The sequence below is a fragment of the Mytilus californianus genome, unplaced genomic scaffold (genome assembly GCF_021869535.1).
Source record: "Mytilus californianus isolate M0D057914Y unplaced genomic scaffold, xbMytCali1.0.p SCAF_5, whole genome shotgun sequence".
Taxonomy (NCBI): domain Eukaryota; kingdom Metazoa; phylum Mollusca; class Bivalvia; order Mytilida; family Mytilidae; genus Mytilus; species Mytilus californianus.
In genome coordinates, this window is record NW_026262701.1 from 33,366,094 (window position 1) to 33,383,390 (window position 17,297).

Sequence of the window (17,297 nt, forward strand, 5' to 3'; positions counted from 1 at the left end):
ATTGCCGCAATGCATCCCGCTATGTGTGAAAATTATAACTGTGTAAAATATTTATTATCGATTTTGAAAGTGAAGTGACAAGTGACCACACGCCACATGTGTTTTAAACTCATCCGACTGATAATTGGATGCATCACGTAGCGCGTGCCGGGATTTTACAACCTTTTTGATTAGTTGGTTATATATCGAGACTTCGGTTACATAATAGAAGTGGCCAGTTAGCTGATAAATAAATAGTCAGATTAATCTCCAATGCATATCTTTCTGTGCTAAATAAAAAGTTTAACCTTTTCCAGTATAAATTTCACCTTAAAACGGGTGTTTGACATCGTTATTTTACTGTGATCTTTAAAAAGTAGAAATTTAAAATTTGGTATAGTAATCTGGTATTATAAAATAAAACTAACGTAATTTCACCGAGAATGGACAACACTTTTGTTTTAATAAAGTTTCGCAGTTTTTTCATCAGCTATATTTACATCGATGAATTATTTTTTGATTGGTCGTTATTTTTAGATTAGTCGCGGTTGATTGATTATATCAAAGAATACACATCACCGTCACCGGGCCAAGAAAAAGACGTGTCTTATGAAATATTTTGATAGAAAAACTTTCAAAATATACGTAGTTATTTACGGAAATATTGTTTTTAATAAGCTTGTGTTGTTCTACTTTTATTTGAATGGGTCACATGAAGCTTAAGTGTAGCGGATTCATTTGCCGTTTTTTTACATAAGTGGGGCTAAATTTCTTTCACTTCGGAAAGATAGGATTTTTACAATTACGAAGCGTTATAAATAAATCGGACAGGGATGTATTTAAAAAAAATAGTTACAAATTGTCATGAAATAACATGTCAGCTTAGCTTCCAAACAATGTCGTCCGTATGTCAGGTATTCTTTATTGACGACTTCTGTAATTAACACAATAAACTTTGTTTTATTGTTTCCTGTAAAATCTCTGTGAAGCAATGATGACATTCAAAGTTTTATTTAACAACTTGCTGTTGATGCTGAAACCATTCTATCAGCAAACTGAGGACACTGTTAGTGAAAGAATGTAAAGACATGACATTTAGGCAGACAATGAACAAAGTTGCCAGTCTTGGAACTTTGTATCCTTGTCTGTCTAAGTATGTAGTATTGAGTCTTCCATTGCTAGTTTCAACAGCTGATTGTGAAAGGTGTTTTTCATGCTTAAACAGGGTTAAAACACCTTTGAGAAAAAGACTATGCCAAAAAGTGCCATATTGCTTAATGCATATATCAATTGAAGGACCAAAGGTCAAGGAAGATTTTGATTTTGAAAAATGTGTGGTGACCTTTGGAAAGTTGAAACAGAGGAAGATATCAACAAAATAATGTGTAGGCCTACATGGCATTATTTTATAAATAACTATTGCAGACTGGATTTTATTATTGTTTATAAAGTCTTCCTCTCATCTGTAATAAATACTTTAAAGTTCCATGACTTATATGAATTACTGTACCTATAATAAAACAATTAGATTGGTATATGGCTTTAAACATATAAATTATGTAGTGTTACTTATTCTGGAAAAAGAAGCGTCGCGCGCCGCATTGCAAATTCACCATGGACCCACCATGCATGAAAAATTTTCTAGGGAAGACACTGTATGAATTTTTTTTTACAATAAAGCACCATACCTCTAGACAAACAAAAGAAAAAATTGTTATAACATGTACAAACCCTCCAAAAACAATTCCTTGCAATTTAGGGAGGTTAATAGTACTTTTCTCAGGGCACGGGATTTTATTTTTTGAAAAACTTTTCCTAATGTCCAACAACTCTAGGGTATATATATTCATCAAGTTTTGCTAAATGTTGAAGGGATGTACAGTGACCAATAGATGTTTACTTCTGTGTCATTTGATCTCTGGTGGAGTCGACTCTTTGGCAATCATACCACTTCTTATTTTTATAGACATGAGATTGCTAACAATGTAATTTTAATTATTATTCCTATTTTCAAGGGACATTTCTCCTATAGAAATGTTATCAAACTCTTCCAAGATCTGGCTGATATAAATTTCATACTAGCCTGGCATTCCGACCCAATCTAATACTTCGTCGATAGGGCCAGGTGTTATACAATCCACATGACCAACTATCAGCGCTGAACAGGGCTGAATTACTGCACATGTGCATGTTCTATTAACAAGGAATATATCGATCGGATCGTTATTTTTTAGTTGATTCATGATGTTCATCAATAAAGTTCGAATAATATATGCTAAATTTTTCGAAATTTGCATTTCATATGAAATGAAAAATAATTTTCAATGAATTCGTGACAATATGAATATTTCCTGCCACGTGTCAAGAAATGACGCTATCCCACGATGCATCATTCTTACATCAAATTGACGAAACCATGTCGTTGTATTCAGCCTGGCTCTACTGTCAAGCAGTGAGCCAGGATCCCAGGCTTATCTCATACAAATCTTGCAAAAAATGAAGGTGTTAAGAGTTCCAGTTACAATGCCATTTACAGTTTAAATTTTATTTCCAAGGGACATACCTGCAATTCATTTTATCAGCATTACTTCTATAGGTGATCTGGAAAGAATTGCAATTGTGAGAGCAAAACTGCACAAGTCACAGTATTTCTAAGCCTGGCCCCCGTACTCTGTTGGTTTTTTTTTTGGGGGGGGGGGGGGGGGCTTTTCAAAATTTACAGGTTTGTCTGTACTCGGTAAGACATTTCCAAAAAAATTAAGATGAACTTTAACCCTAAAGTAACAACCTGGGGATAATTTAATCATAAAATATGATTGCAGCAACTATGAATTATATCTTCTTACTTCAAACAGTGAGAGACTAATATAAGCATGGACATTTATATAGCATAAATTAAGTAATCTGGACAAACTGATCCCCGTCAGGGGAATAACTGCAGTGAGGGTGTTTAACCAGTTAACAAAATTTATTTTTTAATCTACATTTAATATTTGAAATGGGACACATATTCATGAAAACTGAGCAACTTCTCTTTCGTCACAAACAAATATATTTGAGACTAAGGTGTATCTTTCATCACAAGTTGGGGCAAACTAATTTTCTGATAGTCCTCATCCTAATTCCAATTCTGTAGAATAATCCTTCTATTTTAGAGTTTCCAGCAAAATGATTAATTTAACCACTTGGAATTATAAACCATTCAATTACAAAAATATCTGTTTTCTGCTGCTTCAATTCCTAGAACATTACTTAAATCTTAGGTTATTAATCCACTTGTATTCAGCAACGGCCATCTATGTTCCAATAATTTCTGAACAGAAAAAGTAACAATTGCCAGTACATACATGTACCTTCCAACTTGCATGATCTAGTCTTGTCTTTAGAGAGATAATGAAAATAGTCTTTAAACAGAATTATAGGGAAATCTACATGAAAAATATGTTGGTTCCTGATATAGAATTTTTCAAGGGAAACATAGTGATGAGGGATAAATAACCAATCAAATTTGGTCCTGTGACCCTGTTTTCATTCCTAGGTTGATACAGGCATTGAAAACAAGAACGTGTCCATAGTACACGGATGCCCCACTCCCACTATCATTTATATATTCAGTGGACCGTGAAATTGGGGTCAAATCTCTAATTTGGCATTAAAATTAGAAAGATCATATCATAAGGAAAATGTGTACTACGTTTCAAGTTGATTGGACTTCCAACTTCATCAAAAACTACTTTGACCAAAAACTTTAACCTGAAGCAGGACAGACAGACAGAGGAACAGACCCACAGACCAGAAAACATAATGCCCTACTACCATCGTAGATGGGGCATACAAACTCCCAAGTTTGTATGGCACTGTAGAGTTATAGTCCTCTGCAAGAAGTTTCTATGCTGCCTATGAAAAGACATGGGGTAAAATTGAGATGCTGGTTGAAAAACTCAAGAATAGGGATATCCAAGGTCTTTTGCAAAATCTCCTATAGTTAACACTTTTGACCAGGTTGGTCTCAATGATGTTTCAAAACATTTAAATTTTGTTTTAACTTATTGTAACTGATCCTTATATTGGTGTCATTTTTATGATTAAATTATGGTGTTTTCACAAGGTACATTTTGTGTTGATAAGTTTTTTGTTTAAACATTCTTAATTTAAGCATCACCAAAATTTAGATTACATGCACCGTTTTCCTCATTAAAATTTGACAGACCTAAATTTCTGGAATTATTGACTTATATTATCTGGAAATTGGGGCCCAGTCAAATTTTAAGATGTTTCATTTGAAAATTAATTTCATACACTTCCAGAAGTGCAGGATCTTGCGAAATCTAGGGAACCATTCTAAATATAAGGTCATTGTCATCTTTGATGAAATTGTCACTTATTTCATCATTCCTTTGGGTTATTTCTGGAAATATTTTGCACAAATGGTAAGAATTTTCAAAGTTCAACAGAAAATTCCCACTGGAAGTCCAACCAGAAAAAAATGGCTTCAGCGTTGTCATAGTACGAAGACATCACAGCCAAAAAATGATAATTGCATTTCAAGACCTTCTTATCATTTGGGACTCAACACCTACTGTACTTTGAAAATGCACGATCATACATTTGTAATTTCCTATTTTTTTACACTATTTTCATTTCATCATGGTCAATATTAATCTTGATAACAATTTTACTGAATAAAAATAGTATTAAAAGTCTCCTCAAATGAAACAACATACCAATGTTGAATAAATTTAGGAAAGGCAATAAAATCATTTAAGAGTCCGCAATATTAAACTCGGGGTGAGTTTGAGGACTGGAAAGTTTTTCATCCATTTGATAAGCTGGAGCTTTTTGTTTTGCCATTTAATATGGGACTTTCAATATTGAATTTTCCTTGGAGTTGGGTATGGATATTATTTTACTTTAGGTCTAATTAAGGTTTGTGATCTGGATTTTAAATTCAACCCAACATTTCATGGCAATATAAATTGATTTACAGTACACAATAGCAATTAACACTTCACATACAAAAGTCAACAAATAACCTCAATATTATGTCATACAAAAACTGACATTGAATACTCTGGAGCTTGTTTACAATAATGGCCTTGCAAGCGTGCTTTGCTCAAGTTAACACTTCACAAAATGCTTCCTGAACATTGGAAAATGGCAACAATGGAAATTTCTTTGTTCATGAAACTAACTAATACCGACACATAGTTCTTTGAAAATTAATAAAAATGTAATTTTCAACAAAAAATCCTTACTTTCTTGTCAAAATTTGACGAAAAAATTTTGGCGCGCTCTCGCTACCCTCCATTACAATAAATTTTGGCAACAGATTTCACTGGAAGCGTGACCTACTTACCATTATTCAACAGGAATGACGCACTGCATTGTCATTACTCATTCATGACTAAGCCATTAACTCCAAAAGCAATTTAAATTAGCAATATGGCACTCAATTGTTTTTCAGGTAGCTTAAATTATTAAAATACTTACTGAGCCCTCACAAACACGCCACCAATTTCAAATGGGAATCGTGCGCGGGAACTTGGGTCATGGGGTTAGGGGGAAACCCAGATCACGTGATCACAATCATGGCATCATTGATTCTACAAATCTTGGCGTCATGTTTGAATTTACGAATTAAACTACACGTGTCGTATCAAAACAAATATGTAAAATGAAATTTTGCATTGTATATGTTGTAAGGAATATGATTTCATACATCGGACATACTGAGAATGCCCTCAAAATGTTGAACACTGAAAGTGGACGCGAAAGGATATCATAATCTCAGAACTTGGGACATTTTGTCATCTCCGCTGCTCTGCAGTGATAAACAATGACAAAATTGTTGATGTAAACATAACTTACCTTCTTCGCCGTTATCGTCTCCTATTCCACCATAAAAGTCAATATCTGAAAAATAATAATATTACTTCAGTTAAGGCGGAAAAGTTTAAATTTCGTAAATAGAACAGGGTTTATTAAATGAGGTGGACTCACCCGCCATGTTGAAAGGAGCACGCTACTTTGTAAAACTATCGCTGATTGGTCGTTGACTGCAAAATTCTTCTGATTGATTGGTTAGGGAATTTTTTGTTGTTCGGATGATTCCGATGTCCGCCGTAAACGTGTTCGGTAATATATGTGCATGAATGGCGGACTACATTCACATTTTGATTAACAATTAATGGGGAATAATGCATATTTTTGAGTTCAGATTATCGTTAAAATTGTGCTTGGAGTCAGAACTTTCTACATACATTGGTTTGAAACATATTTGTTCAAACGTTTATCTGAATAATAAAATGAAAACAAAGGACTTTGGCATTGTGTGTGATTAGGCAGTCAGTGCCCGATAAACTTCCGCACTTGAAATAAGGGCTTATTTTCATCAATTGATTTTTGCATGGAAAGACGAATTGACAAACAGAATTCGATCATTTCAACGCAACGAGGACAATTTCCATTCGAATAAATCTTTTGAAATGTATTTTGATTACAGATTATATAATTCATTAATTTTCACAATATGGGGCCTCAATAAGGGTATATTGTTCCTCGCACTTCAGTGTGTTATCTTTTTTGATCATTTGCGTTGTCTTTATCTTTTGGTCTTTCTATCACGTATCCTTTTTGACGCAGGTCTTTTTATTGGGCCCTTTTTATATTGTTTTCGGCCTTGATAAATCAATGTTTCTTGATAGATTTTGTTGTAAAGTTAATTATAAGTTTATTTTTTATGAAGAGGGTAACCGTTGTCTAATTTTCATTGTTTAAAATAATTGAGACACTCAACAAATCCATACATCCAGTTACCTGTATTAAGACAAATTACCATATGCATATCCATAGCATCATTCACGCATCAAAATATATCAAGTTTTACTATCATTCACCAATTAAGGTCCCAAGAGGGGCAATGCTATATTTAAAAAGGGGGGTTAAAAAACCGTACACCTTCATTTGATCGAGAAAGTATATTTTTTTGCAGAATATCGTTACGAAATTGACTTGCGACGTTTGGTGAAATTTTACAGAATTGTGGACACTTATGCCGCGGCACCTTTCCTTGAACCCTGGATCCGCACCTGACATGTATACACGATTATAATCGTTAAATTAAGAGATATAATCTGAGAACATAAAATTGATAAACAAAATACATATAATGAATGTGCATTTGAAATAAATAAAGAGATATATAATAAATGGCATTGCAAGTAATTATAACAAGAGTGGTTTAAATGGCACACCATTTTCTTCGGAAAATGCATTAAAACGGTACCAATTAAGTCAGGTATATGACAGTTGTTTTCCATTCGTTCCGTTGATTGGTATATAGTTTGATTTTGTCAGGTTTTGCGGACTTCCCGTTTTTGGAATTGCCTTGAAGTTCGGTATTTTTCGATATTATTAATACTTTTTATACGTCAGTCAACGACAGCATACTTAATATTCCCAAGCATACCGGAGGTCTGCGTTTCAATCATTTTTTTTATGAACTGACTATCAAGACAGGCAAAGTTAGGAATATCTTCATAATTAATTTGTCACGCTCATACAATAAAAAAAAATTGTTCAGATATCTAAGATTAAAAATTTAATAGGTCTATCTGTTTTCCTTTTCTGTGCATGCTGTGTATATGATTACGACAGGAGAATAAAACATGAATCTCGTCCTCTACTTCATTAAGTGAATATTCACTTCAAATACGGTACTTTAGTATCCTAGCAGAACCTCGACCGTTCTATCAAGAGTCTATGAACTGATGTGCCGAATTTTGTAACGGTTCTATTCTGCTCAAAACGACGGTTAATTAAAATTAGATATTTTTCTATACTGAAATTGGTTTTAACTTTAAGTCTCATTGGCAATCATACCGCATCTCTTTATTTTTATATTAAATAAGTATAAGTTCTTAGTTTTTCCCAAAATCTAAAGGCAGTTCATGTCGTTTCTGTTTATGCAGTTCAGACTCCCATACGTAATTTCTTCCCTTTTCTGGTCTTTTGCTCTGCAATTTTGTTTTACTATATTTATATATATAAAGCAGTTTTTTTTCAATGCCAGTGCTTAATTTTTTAATGTTTGATTCTATTATACGCGTTTTATATAAAAATAAGAAGATGTGGTATGATTGCCAATGAGACAACTCTCCACAAGAGACCAAATGACACAGAAATTAACAACTATAGGTCACCGTACGGCCTTCAACAATGAGTTAAACCCATACTGCATATAGTCAGCTATAAAAGGCCTCGAAATGACAAATGTAAAATATTTCAAACGAAAAAACTAACGGCCTGATTTATGTATAAAAATAATGAACGAAAAACAAATATGATATACAGCAACAAACGACAACCACTGAATTACAGGCTCCTGACTTGGGACAGGCACATACAGAATGTGGCGGGGTTAAACTTGTTGAAGGCGCGCCAACCCTCCCCTAACCTGGGACCGTGGTGTAACAGTACAACATAAGAACAAACTATAAGTGAAAAGGGCTTAACTCATCAGATCGATACAAAGCAGAAATACATCTAACAAAAACAGAGTGGACGTGGCAGGGTACTTATACATCCCCACCACAAAAAGACACTAAGTGCAGATATGAGTGAACCCCGAGTTACTGACAGCTAGTTCAAAGCCAATAACAACTAATACACAAAATTAAGCATCTAAGACTAAAATATCAATCAGTACACATCCAACATCCGATGGATTTAGTGTAAAGACGTCATTAACAGTCAGAGAAAAATATGACCTTGTGCAATGCCAAGATACTGGTATCGACAGATTGTAGAGCCATGAATATGCATATGTATATAAAATAATATTTAGTTTGATTTTAATTTACTGATAACAAAATCAATATTAATACCAATAAAAACAATATTCAAAGATCTAATTATAGTGTTGAATTGGTAACCTTTTAGAATAAGTTTATTTAAAGGATCGATAAGTTTACCCGGATCGTATCTCAATTTCCGTGCTCGGTAAACAACATCTCCGTAAAGAATTAGGATGTGATATCCCGTTTGAAATAGGTTTTCTACAGGTACAGCCAAACTTCCAAACCAAATATCTGTACATATGGAAGAATTCAGTAAATTTTTAAGTAATTTGTGGTAACAAAATCCCTAACTTAATAATTTACCAGTTATACATATATTACGTTCATTGAAATCCAAAACGTCACTACAGACACGGCATAGCGAACGAGTTGTGATATATAAACACCGTAAGATGGTGCCAAAGGAACACCACCGCCCAAAAAGTAAAATTAACAAAAGGGAACGAAAAATCGTCCCTTTTGTCGTAAATATTAGTGTAGTTTCCCGTGTATAGTGAAATATCTAAATCTAGGAAAGGACAGTTATTACCGTTTATATTTGATTTATTTAAAGTAAGTTGCTTTGGGTAAATTTCCGCAGTGTATTTAGAAAATTCTTGATTATTTAACGAAAAAATATCATCAAAATAACGATAAGTGTTGTTGAATTTATCAATTAAATGCAATTTAGACGGGTATTTACTGAGTTTGGCCATAAACTGTGATTCATAACAGTACAAGAACAAATCTGATATTAAAGGGGCGCAATTGGTGCCCATAGGAATACCTACAACCTGTCGATAAACTTTATTGCCGAAACGTACATACATATTTTCAAGGAGAAAATTCATAGCTTCAATCATCTCATCTCACCTCCAGTAAGTATACCTAGCATATTTACTTTTCTCATTAGAGAAGAAGGCATTAAATGAGTTGTAGCAAATATATAGTTTGTAAGTATTTTAATTAGTTATATTTTAGTTATTGTTGGTTCCATTCAGTCATTGCACAGCGAGGCCCTTCCTCATGGGCATTGACTGTAGAGGTTCAGAATAAGGCTTGAAATGATTTCCTTAAATTTGCATGTACATTTTGATTTTTTGTTAAGCATGCAACTGAGTGATGTTTATGTGATAGCTGGTTGAAGAACTTACCAGAGTTAATGCTATATGGTTTGTTATTATTTACATACATATGCCGAATTTAAATAAAACTTACCTATACTAACTAGCTTAGTTGTCAGTGCTTCGGTATACTTACATGATATATAACATATCTTGTGTATGGGTTTTGCTCATTGTTGAAGGCCGTACAGTAGCCTGTAATTGCTAATGTTTACGTCATTTGGTCTCTGAATACTAAATAATACTAATTCTCTGTTGATAAATTTAGAAATTATTACGAAAATTATGTTCCCAATCCACAAGGTCTCCCCTAAGTAGGTGGATTTGCCCATTCTTTTAGGTTCCTTTTGGTCGTATACAGATAACTCGTCAAGTATTTGATTATTCATAAATCATTGGCTTTCAAATGGCTAGGCTCAAGCTAGCAGCCACTCGCTAGCAGCCTTTCAAATGTTGGGGTTTGTGTATTCTTGATGAAGGTAAATCCACAAAAGAGCGTCCAAGGCGGATGCACCAAGTTTATAGAATTACGTGTGATGATGGTTAATGCCTATATAACATATAAAAACATATATCATTGTAAAATAATACTTAACCGCTATATTTGGTGGGTATTTATAAATAAAAATAAACATCTTTGGTCTTCCAAAATTCCTATAAGTTCTAACAACAATTGTATTGACGTTTTTTTACGTAGATCAAGACAATTTTAATGAGTGAGGAAGATATTCTCTATAATGTTGAGGAATTGCTGTTCATTACAATGTGAACGTTTTCTAAGTGCCCCAATAGTATACATTTCATTTTATCATTCTTTTCAAATACATTGGTATGTATTACAATTAATAAAAAAGCTTTTCATCTTCAATTACAAATATTACAAGATAAGGTGCACTTTTTCCGAAATTGCAAATTCTGGATCTATATTCTCGTTTTTAATTAACAAATCTACAAATTTAAATATTGTGCTCGTTCAAAGCTTTTTTAACAAAACAATAATTTTGACGACGATGACACAAGATTAACGTTTTCTTGAATGTTCTGATCGACTAATATTCGTTGTTTAATTTTATTAAAAAAAAAGGTTTTAATGAGACTGAATTAGAAAGGAAATTCAATTATTTTTTTTAACTTTAGATATGTTTTCTATTTTTCCAAATGAGGACAGTAATTGTTAGATTAAAATTCCCATTAAATTTATTAATTTCTATATAGTTACAAGACAATACTATCTATCAACAGTTTCGTTGTTATATTCATTGTACATAAATAAAACATTTTTGAAACTTTTTCCATTGGAGTTGAAAACATGTGATGTATCCCCATTTACCTGCTAATTCAACGAAGAACGAAGAATATTTTAAACCTACGTTGGCTGTTTTACGCATACACCAAAACTACCAACGTTAGGGACATCATCAAAGATCGACGTAGGACAAAAACTACTTAATTCACATAGTTTGGAGTGGGGGGTCAAACTGGCTGCAAGTTATGTTATCCTACATTGATTTTTTCTGGTTCAAGAAATACGTGTCAAAGTTCAATCCAAAATGCGTTTGGACCTTTCATGCAAGTAAAACCAATTGAATCGTACGGGATAGTCAATTTTTTGGAAGTGTATCATGGTATCTGTCATTGGAACCATAATTAATTGGCAGTCTGAATCACAGTGAAACATGATACAGATCAACACAGATTTGTCTCGATTAATGAAAAAAAACTCTGTTAAATGCCATAGCAACTCTTCCACAGTGGGCACAATTGCACAGTCCACTCTGTAACCATCAAATTAACAATGAAAATGGGATAATAGTAACACTTAAGTTTGAAGATACATATTTATTAAACAATGGATTTATTCAAATAAGTGAATGATACAAATTAAATATAACCAAAACGATATCCAGAATCTTCGACCATGCCAATATAGTGGGCAAGTTGAAAACTGACTATATATATATATATAGTGTATGTAAACAAAAATATATTCACAGTGCTACTAGTATTATTATTAATGCATCAGGTACGCTCAAAGATACAGGTTCATTGTTTAGGAAAAACAACACTCATGATACTATACATGCTATTACAATGAATTAAAAATAATTTCAACGCATATGCATATACTGACCAATCAGTATTTTCCACATTCAGCTACAAAAAGGGGGGAGGGGGTAAACATAATGGGTAAACATAATATGTGAGTTCAAGTTTTGTCATCCTACATTGAACTTCTGATATGGTCCCTTAACTGGAAAAAAAAATAAAATTGAAGATCTTTTATTAAATTATTTTTGAAAATGTAAAATATAAAACGACTAAGATCATCTCCTTGTTTATACAACTATATGAAAACTTAAGTCCAAGTCCTTTCGAAAATTTCAATCTACGAGATGTGTTAGAGTATACGGGGAAAAAGATTTTTAATACAGACTTAGGTCAAAAATGTTTAACCTCTTGTAAAATCCCCTACATACTTCATGTAAAACATATTTCTTTTAAAACATAGTCTAAAACATATTTCTGGTCTGATTTTGATGAAACTTACTGTTAATTTCATAAATGTGTACAATTTGTCATGGTAATATATATAAAACATATTTTTATTACATGTCATTATTGAGAAATCATTATTTATATATGTTACAGGCATTTTCTAAATTTAGGCATTTTGTAAAATGACTGAAATGTCAGGCAATTTATAAAATGCCTAGCCTTGACAGGCATTATATAAAATGACTAAAAATACCTAGTCATTTTGTAAAATGACTGAAATTTTGAAACAAAATTCAACAAATTGCCTGTTCAGTTTCAGGCAATTTGTAGATGAAGTATATCATTGAGATGCATATGATAAAAGTGGATAAAAAAACAACTAATGGTTCGGTAGAATTAATGTTTTCTCCAAAAACTAGCTGGGAAGGTTTGTAAGTCATATGTTATGTTCTTTATAGTGAAACTACGTTAAGTATGTACTCGCTCTGTATTTCAGATACTAGTAGTATATTAATGATTATTTTGTAAAAATGGCAAAAGAACAAATTGTTCTGTCAATAAAACAAAATTTGCAATTTTTTTTTTTAGAAAATCTAGATTCAAAACAGTAAAGTGAAACATATGAAGCAGAGAAAAAGAAGTTTGTTTTTAATTGACTGATTGCTATTTGTTGAATGTACTTTGCCTTTGTGGGAACATATGTAAAAGAAGATATTCGTGTGTGACGTGCTTGCTTATTGCGAAACCAAAGTTGTCGAATGTTATTAGTGTTTTATCAGTAAAAGTAATGAAAGAGCTAAATGTGTGATGATTCAGGTTTCACAAAATGTGGTTGAACAATGTATTAGCATAAAAATCAGGACAAATATTGTGTAACAGTTCTGTCATCCAAACATTTTGAGAAATAATAAATAATTGTCGAGTTCTATGCTTGTTTGAATTTTGAATAATTCAGAAAAATATTTTCTCGATAATTTAAACTCTTTTTGTTTAAAGTGGTACCAAACACCTTGACTAAAATTAATTTGTATCGTTTAATTTTAATAAAATTTTGACAAATTATTTACTTTGATCATTTGAAAAAATATTATAAAAATTTAAAAAAACTTGAACCACACACTTTATCTCTCTGTAGTGTTATGTACCATCTTAATTCAGTAACCATAAATAAAACTGCTCCGTTTTTTAGAGCTTTCAATTGATTTTTTTAACATTTCATTCTATAAAATAATTTTAGGCATTATGTAAAATGCCTTCCAATTTTTCCAGGCATTTTGTAAAATGCCTATAAAAATCAGTCATTATGTAAAATGACTGAATCTTGCAGGCATTTTAGAAAATGCCTAACATTTTCAGGCATTTTACAAAATGCCTAAATTTAGAAAATGCCCGTAACATATACAAATATTGAAATTAAGTGTCCTTTTTCCTATATAGCCATATATGACATATATTTTTGGCGCAGAAATTCACAATCGTCTTTTAACAGTGATTACCTCAAAAGTATAAAGCATAAATATATTTCATAATCATTGCAAGAAACTGCAGGCATTTCTGAATTTAATAAAAAAAAATCATTCAAATCGGACAAGAAGTAGAATTTTATTAAAAACGTGTTTTTGCATGAAATATATAGTAAAATATTCAAATGGTGAAACACTTTTGACCTCTGACTGTATAATTGACCAGGAACATTGTTGCTTAGTAACTTATAAAACAAAACCGTATCCATATTGAATGCTTTATTCAAATCAATAAATGCGGTAAAAACCTTTTTGTATTTATTTTCAATCTTATCAATAATCATTGTCGAGAACAATATAGAAGTATCTCTGCAAGCGATTTTGGTAAAAACGTAAATATAAAAAAGGGATGTGGTATGATTGCCAACGAGACAACAATCCGCCAGATTTAAAATGACGAAGATAAATATATATGATATAATAGGTTTTTACTTCGGTAATTGAAAGTTATTTAGAAAACACATTTTTCTGTTAGAGATAATTTTATTGACCTATCAAGGTCCTTTGAAGGGTAGAATAGTTACAATGCAATATTATTCATAACATAATAAACAAACTAAACAATAAACTAATACGACAATAATGGTCCATTGGAATAATAATTGTATTGATTGTATAAAAAACGTTTTTTAATCATGAAATAGAAATGTCAACTAAGTGCCATGTTTGGTTTCATTCCATTCAGTGGTTCTCTAGAAAATACTACTAAACACAGATCAAGTTTGAATTTTGTTGGCGTCACTTCTACCGTTCTAGAGTTATGCCCCTTTACAAATGGAAAAATTGCTGAAAATACCATAAACATCACATGTCAAATCATATTCTTTATGACCTAAAAAGTTAACGCCAGACGCCAAGTAAATTCAGAAATCATAGCATTTAACTCATCTGACTGGAATAATCTTCAGTGTGTTTCTAACTGAATTCTCATTTTGTGACTGTCAAACAATTGACAAGGTCTTCATTACTATAGTCACCCTAATCTACCTATATATATAATAAGTGGTTCTCTTTAAACTGAGCTTATAGAGGTGTAAACAAATAATTTGACTGGGCCACAATTTCCAGATAATATAAGTCAAACGTTCCAGAAATTTAGGTCTGTCAAATTTTACTGAGACATATATGTATAGAAGAAGAGAAGAAGAAGATGCTTTATTTCCATCAAATGGGCTCACAAGGAGCATAATATAATATCATGATAATATTATTTTTACAAATATAATGAACAATACAGTATCCATAGTTACAAACACAAATAAGAAACAACAGTTTTCACATATTCGTACATATATAGGAGTATATATAAAAACCTTCGTCTCAGGCACACCTCTAGAAAGTAAAAAAAAAAAAGAATTCTGTAAGTTGGCTAAATATATCTAGCTTAACTGCAGGAGGCACCAAGGGACGGTGCTATATGGCATGGTGGGTGCATATTAAAATGTGTATCGGGACATAAACATGATTATTGATATGGTAAGATATTGTAAGAAGTTGCACATAACTGGTATGTCATCCTCGTGCCTGGTGCAGAGGAGTCAGTACTATTTAAAGTGACACAACTGCAAGAGGCACCAAGGGACAATGCTAATTGACATGCCAAAGTGCACATATTACGAAAAGATAAAATATTACCAGTTTAATCAAGAAATATCACAAACAGAAAGGTAATAGAGCTTATACGATGTGTCCTGTACCCCACCATGCCAACCTCGTGCCTAGTGCAGAAAGCCTGATTTAAATATTTATATATGTGTGTATATGTCTCTGCTTTCATCTTCTACTTTTCCTAACATAAGTAAAATTTTCTGTCTCTAATTTCTAAATTCAGCTTCTTACATGACATGCAGATATCTTGCTTTGTACTATATACCGACACTTAAAGTTGGATTTTAAACTGCTAGTTCACAAGATATGTATCATTTGCAGGCACATGACCATTATTCAGACCCTGCGACCAGTTTTTACTTTAACTTCTTTGCAGGAAAGTAGCAAATACTAATTTTAACATCTATGGTTTGACCGGTGCTTGGGATCGAACCCATGAACTCCTGCACTCGGACCACGAAACCACAGAGAGAATAAAAACATAAAAACGAAGAAATTATGCTGACCGGCAATGATGACCCTAACATCGAAAATGAATTGCAGGCAGTTTAGAACATACAGTCAAGACATCACAACAAATGACATTAAAACCAGGAGGTACTAATATGAATTTTGTCTCGCCAACAACGAATATGATGAGTGTGGACCAAATTGGTTCAAATTAACCCAGAAGTTTTAGAGGATAAGATTTTGTAAAAGTAAACGAATGACGGATGATGCAAACCAAGTGACGTAAATAGCTAACTTGACCCTATGGGTCAGGTAAGCTAAAAAAGGCTGTCAACTTTTATGCTCCATATTTTTTTTATCAATATTATTAATGAATGCTCCCTCCCACCTCACCTACCGGTCAGGTTGGCCTTGAGATCTACAACCTTTTTTCTTTTAATTGTGTTAAAAAAGAGGAACAACCTTTTTCATTAAATTGGGGATCAGAATATTTTTTTAGGAAAAAACCATAACCCCCCTTGAAGTTAAATGGTCGTTCCTTTACTCCAAATAAACACATTGATTTTTTACGCATTTGATTTTCAACAGTATCGCATGATTAATGCAACACTAGACTATTCCAAACCGGCCCATTTTCTTAACGATAGGTTTCAAATAACATTATATTTCGAAGCTAAATGTTTGCTTTCATTATTATTAGGCAATGTCCACAAGAAAAGTAAGACGTGGAGCTGGGACTATCAATATATTACGTCCCAGCGTGGAGCAAGTCAATTTTCCAATTGAATGAGTATACATACAGCATAAAAATAAGGAGATGTGGTATGATTGCCAATGAGACAACTATCCACCAAAGTTCAAATGAGTGGATGTAAAGCAAGGTGTGTTACTATCAGAGACTTATAATACAAATAGTGTAATGTCTCTGTTAATATATATAGACGTCATTATCCAAAATGGATTGACAGACTTGACCAGCAGAAAATGGCACTTCTATATATTATCAGTGTAAAGTAAACTAGCAATTGATAGTAAATCGTAAACAAATGTTGTTTCTAGTATTTTTAAGTAAGTATAACACAGAAAAACACAATTATAATTGAAATTAAAGGAAAACAAAAAAAATAACGAATTTTGGAGAAAAAAGGGGGAGGGCAAAAAAAAAAATGGTCATGTCCCCAAGAACTTATGAAACATATAAGCAAAGATACAGCCTCTAGATGTTACCATCAAAGTTTTGGCAGTATATTTTGTTTCTAATCATAGATATTTATAATAGC

The 17,297-nt window shown here is 32.5% G+C and overlaps 1 protein-coding gene across 5 annotated transcripts in view; it reads right to left on the bottom strand.

The window, feature by feature from the left end:
* Nucleotides 1-6,016, bottom strand: part of LOC127700957 (serine/threonine-protein phosphatase 4 regulatory subunit 1-like) — a 34,642-nt gene extending 28,626 nt beyond the window's left edge. For 3 of the 5 annotated variants that reach the window (XM_052204709.1, XM_052204707.1, XM_052204706.1), the window contains exons 1-2: nucleotides 5,980-6,016; nucleotides 5,848-5,892 (exon numbers count right to left, since the gene is read on the bottom strand). In XM_052204709.1, the coding sequence (XP_052060669.1) occupies nucleotides 5,848-5,892; nucleotides 5,980-5,986 (52 nt within the window). In that variant the 5' untranslated portion in view covers nucleotides 5,987-6,016. Of the gene's footprint in view, nucleotides 1-5,469; nucleotides 5,533-5,847; nucleotides 5,893-5,979 lie in introns of those variants that run through there. The other 2 variants (XM_052204708.1, XM_052204710.1) reach the window with 2 other exon arrangements.
* Nucleotides 6,017-17,297: the final 11,281 nt, after the last annotated feature.